The sequence below is a fragment of the Cryptotermes secundus genome, unplaced genomic scaffold (assembly GCF_002891405.2).
Source record: "Cryptotermes secundus unplaced genomic scaffold, Csec_1.0 scaffold8891, whole genome shotgun sequence".
NCBI lineage: Eukaryota > Metazoa > Arthropoda > Insecta > Blattodea > Kalotermitidae > Cryptotermes > Cryptotermes secundus.
The window spans coordinates 1-5091 of record NW_019742163.1 but is presented as its reverse complement, the minus strand read 5'-3'; the positions used below and the strand labels follow the sequence as shown (position 1 = coordinate 5091).

At 40.8% G+C, this 5091-nt stretch overlaps 1 protein-coding gene across 1 annotated transcript in view; it reads left to right on the top strand.

The window, feature by feature from the left end:
* Positions 1-5085, top strand: part of LOC111873045 — a 6784-nt gene extending 1699 nt beyond the window's left edge. The window contains exon 3 of the mRNA XM_023867409.1: positions 4830-5085. Within this exon, the coding sequence (XP_023723177.1) occupies positions 4830-4988 (159 nt within the window). The 3' untranslated portion in view covers positions 4989-5085. The remainder of the gene's footprint in view (positions 1-4829) is intronic.
* The last annotated feature ends 6 nt before the right edge of the window (positions 5086-5091 follow it).

Genomic DNA, 5091 nt, shown 5'->3' with positions numbered 1-5091 from the left:
CACCGTGACATGTCATGCAACACCGCTGACGTCGTGTCGACAGCGGTGTTGCATGACATGTCACGGTGGGGGGGGGGATGGAGCGCTGACTCACCCGCCACATCACTGCTGGGTAAGGAGGGGTTGTCCTCCATTGCACAACATTTCACAATATTGTGACGTATTGGGCGTATAACATGACAAATAACTTCACGCCATATTTGATATAGCGAATTTTATTTCACATTCGCACTCACAATCACCCAAATTAAAGATTCACAATTACTGCTTATCTGCAGTATCACAAATACTACACTCCAAATGCCAGAATGCAACTGACTGGTTGCAGGCTAACTTGGAACTAACTCGTAGGTAGCAGCCTTGAGAACTGCTGATAACACACCGGCTCGTAGGCTTGCTTGGAACTAACTCAGAACTACAACTGAAGTCGCTGACTGCTACGTTACAACTACACAGATACACACACATCTGGTTCTTCTTTCCGCGACAGCTGCTATATTCCAACTCAACTCGCAGGCTGCTACCTTGAGAACTTTTGATAACACACTGGCTCTCACTTGCTGCTCAGCCGGCTTTTATTCCGTTCGCTGTTACCTGTTGCCAGCCACGTCACAGTAGGAAGCGGTGCCGCGTCACTGTGTTTGCGTATAGCCTAGCAACGCTGTTACCTCGCGCTGTCTTACGTCACTGCGGAGGTGGGGAGGGAGTGCTGACTCATCCGCCACGTCACTGTGGCCTGAGTTGCCACGTTATTGCTGGGTAGGGAGGTGTTCTCTAATGCGCAACATGTCACAATATGTTAGTATAGTATATTAGCCAAAAGTCCCAGATCTTGCCTAAGTTACTAACAGGACCTCAATTACCCTCAGGACGGATTTCATCACCAGCATCCACCTCCTCCTCTTTGATGGGCAGACTCTTCACCATCATCAAGATACTTCTTTCAGTTTTACCCTCCTAGGACACACATGAAAACCCTCAAGAGCTAAGAGCTGTATTTACTTGACATCATGAGTCAACATTGCCCTCCAATGTGAAAGGAAAATTTATTTTGGATTACTGGTGGCAGGAAATCTACAGTCACTCACTTTCTTTTACTGACAGGAACAGCTTGCTCCCCATTGCTGCTCGACTTGGATCCATAACTGCATTCGAACTGAAGCCTTAGTTCCTTACAGAAGAGCCTCCTTTCACTGACCCACTTCATTGCCAACCTGTCCAATTGCTCTTCTTAATAGGTTATTTACCCCTAGCAAGAGATTCTTATACTCTTACTCTCAGTGAACCCTTGCCAAAGCTTTGAGAGATCTCTCCAATACAGCAAAAAATAAAAAACCCAACTTCTGGGCACTTCAAAGCAGGGAAGAAACCCTCACCCCCTCAGATCACTTGTGGCATGAACTCTGTGCTTTGCAACAGGGACAACAGAGCTCCCAACTGGTCCCACATAAACTTGGTGTAACAACAGTGTTAAGTAGCCCATTTAAAGTCAGCTCTCATTTTGGAAGAACATCACCTCTATCTTCAGGGTTGAATAAGCTGAGCAAGATACCACTGGGAATGCTGTCAGTTGACTTTCAATAGAATACACATTGTCATATCCCAGAAGATACTCTTCATAAGCACCGGTGTGAGAACCTCAGATCCTGTACAGTTCATGTTTTCTTCTGGGTAACATAACGTTGAAGACCAGAATGTGAGTCCACACTGCTGTGAAAATCTCAAATGCCATATAGTTACTGTATTATGGTTCTGATTGCATGAGGGTCAGTTTTACATAAATTAACTCTTAATTATGCAGACTCAGCCTTACAAAGTTAAACTTTGGCAATGAACATATTTAATACAGTTAATCTGAGTCTAAGTTCAAGTTATATATATTGTCATGTGTTTTGCTACTGTTGACGCCGTTCGGATTGTTAATTGGTATAATTAACAGCCTACAAGTCGTAACTACAATTACTTATAACACGTCCATTGTTTATTCTGACCGTCTTACAGTGTACACACTTTTTCACCTTATTCTTCACTTTCACACTACATGGTTCAGCACTAATGTGCCATCCTCAGGTGTCTTTATGCACGTTAAAACTATTGTACTGCATGCCATGTTTTCATTTTAAAATGACTAAAATCTGTATTCGTCTTATATGATGATGAATTCTAAATAATAAAACTTTTCAGGATTCATCCTGCGTCGCACTCAAATACTCGAATTACGCCAATCCTCTTTTATGTGAGCATTCTTCCTACATACATTTGTGTATCGTGTTCTATGTTGTGTTTTGCTCCTGTTATTGCATGCGTTCTACTGCAGTAACAGGAGCAAAACACAACACAGAACACGATACACAAATGTATGTACGAAGAATGCTCACATAAAAGAAGACTGGTGTAATTAGAGTATTTGAGTGCGACGTAGGATGAATCCAGAAAAGTTTTATTATTTAGAATTCATCGTCATATAAGACGAATACAGATTTTGGTCATTTTAGAATGAAAACATCATGGGCTGCAGTACAATAGTTTAATGTGCATAAAGACACCTGAGGATGGCACATTAGTGCTGAAACATGTAGTGTGGGAGTGAAGAATAAGGTGAAAAGGTGTGTACACTGTAAGGCGGTCAGCATAAACCATGGACATGAATCAGTCTTAACAGGACGCTAAAATATAACATTACTTATAATACAGTTGCGGGTTTTCACAATTTATAAACCCTACACAATACTCTGTTCATTCTATCTTCAATAGTCTTCACGTATTAATAACACGGGAGCTATAAAAGTGTCATTGAATTACACACTCCCAATATAACTGTACTACACTATCGCCTCTCATCACATGTTCCGGTCTTCTTCACATTCACGATTCACTCGCTACAACTGAACTCAGCGACTGCTACAATTCAACTATCTTCAGCGGCTCCTACATTTTAACTCACTCCATAGGCAGTGCAGTTCTCTTATAAACCCTCAGCCAGACAATGGAAAACGCCTCACTTCCCTGTTGGCTAATCGCCATGTTTACTGGTGTTACTGGGCAACGCTGCCAAGAGCTGCATATTGCCGTGTAGCAACTAGCGTGCTTCAGCTTGGCTCACTTCGGCTCTACTCGCATGGCATGGAGAAATGCCACTTTCCTTACTGTTCCGTAACCTGGCAACCGACCATTTATCAAGGGTCTTTCTTCGTGGTAACTCGTTCCACCTCCCATTGCCCACAACGGTTAGACATGTCACAATATATGTTGAGGCATGCTGCCCAAAAGCCGGACTATATGAGCGAGTTTGCAAAAGAGAAATTCGCTGGATCCTCTACTGGCATGAAGTTATTTGTTGCATCACAGAGCCAACATGTGACAATACGAATATATTGTGAAAATTCCCCATATTTCTGAATGCTGAAAGAGGTGAAAAAATGAAAAATGATATGGCCTACTGAGGTACATGCTCTTGCCAGCTGTTTTTATCCTACTCTCTCCCTAGCTAAAGAAAAAAGACCAGGTTTATGAGATCACCAGTCAGTCTTGATGTGGTGGAGAGAAAATCTGTTATCCTGCCATGTTTGTCCAGCATGTTGTCTAGTCATTGCACTGATTGTGCTCTCCTGGCTGTATTTACAATTGCAGGCAACAGATTTTGAGTTGGCCCGAATATAATGATGTGAAAATGTATGGGGTGTATTNAAATGAATTTATATTGTCACGATTTAGGACGTGTGGTGACTATAGATGGGGTATAGATTTGAAATTGAATTTAGTGACACAACTCGGAACTACAAGTAATTACAGTGCTATTGCTGATCTCCACACTTTACAATTCACTACAGCACCTGAGCCTTTTCTAGCCCACTGTCTTCTAACAGCTGTTCCCTGGCAGTGGCTTCTAATGGTGGAAATTCTTCAGCTTCCTGTGTTCAGGTCCTTCCTGTGCACCGAATATTTCACAACTAAACACACTCGATCATCAACCGAACTGCAGTGCCATCTTTTCTCCACCTCTCTTGCAGATTTCAACTCTTTTGACTACCAAGTCACAGCTCTCTGTCAATTATCGTCTTACCTGCCCTGGGGTCCTTGATGTATAGCCTTGGGGCGGACTCAACACAAAACACCACTTTTAACAGTTCCTATATTGTTTTGGTGTGTTTATTGATCCGTTGCCTAGAAGTGGCTATTTGTTGATTTGCGTATTGCATAGCGATGGCCATGTTTGTTGTTTGTTTTGAGGTGTCTGCACAGCAACGTGTCTCTATGCCACAATATGATGGATTATAAATTTACGTCCTCTAATTGTGACATTAATGGAAGAAAATTTGCAGAAGTGTAAGTCAGTGCAACAGGAAAGTGGGTTTCATGAATTCTGCCTGGTAATCTTTGATAAAATTGTGTTTGCTTCTACTATCAATAAATGGTAAACAACATACAAATGAAACTGATATTTCTTGACTGAATGAATAATAAGCTGTTCATTTAGTCTGTTGCTGTTTACTCTTTGGGGTGCAAGAGTTTGACTTCTAAAGTAGGTATTTCATTTAGTTTTGAACACCAAGGAATGTTGAAGCACTTAATTCTGCAAAATACCAGCACTTTATTAATTATAATTTCCATTTTCACAACCTGCTAGTGTGTTACAGCCTACAGGTAGAAAACACCTTGTATGAAAGAACTGCTGTTTATATATATGAAACCATTTTAAATAAAGAAAATATTCATTTTGGAAACTCAAAGTGAATCTATGTCAGTGAAATAAGAACCTTTGTTACTATTTGTCTGCTGAGTCTTTAAGCTATTTAGTGTTGATTGAAGGTGGTGTTTTTTGTGAACAGGTTGCTGTTTGCTTCTCACTGATACATGATGGCACATCTTGTATGGAGAGCAGAGAGGATGCCTTGAAAGCTGTTCGGCTGTACCGCATAATAGAATTCATGATATATATAATCATGATTCTTAATATTTCTATAACAAGTGCTATGGCATCTTCATAAATGTTATTTATTTTTTTATTTATTTCATATCAACTGTCCTGTTGTTAAGCTTCATATATTTAGCAGTGGCTCCATGCAATTAAATGTTGTAACATTTGAAAGA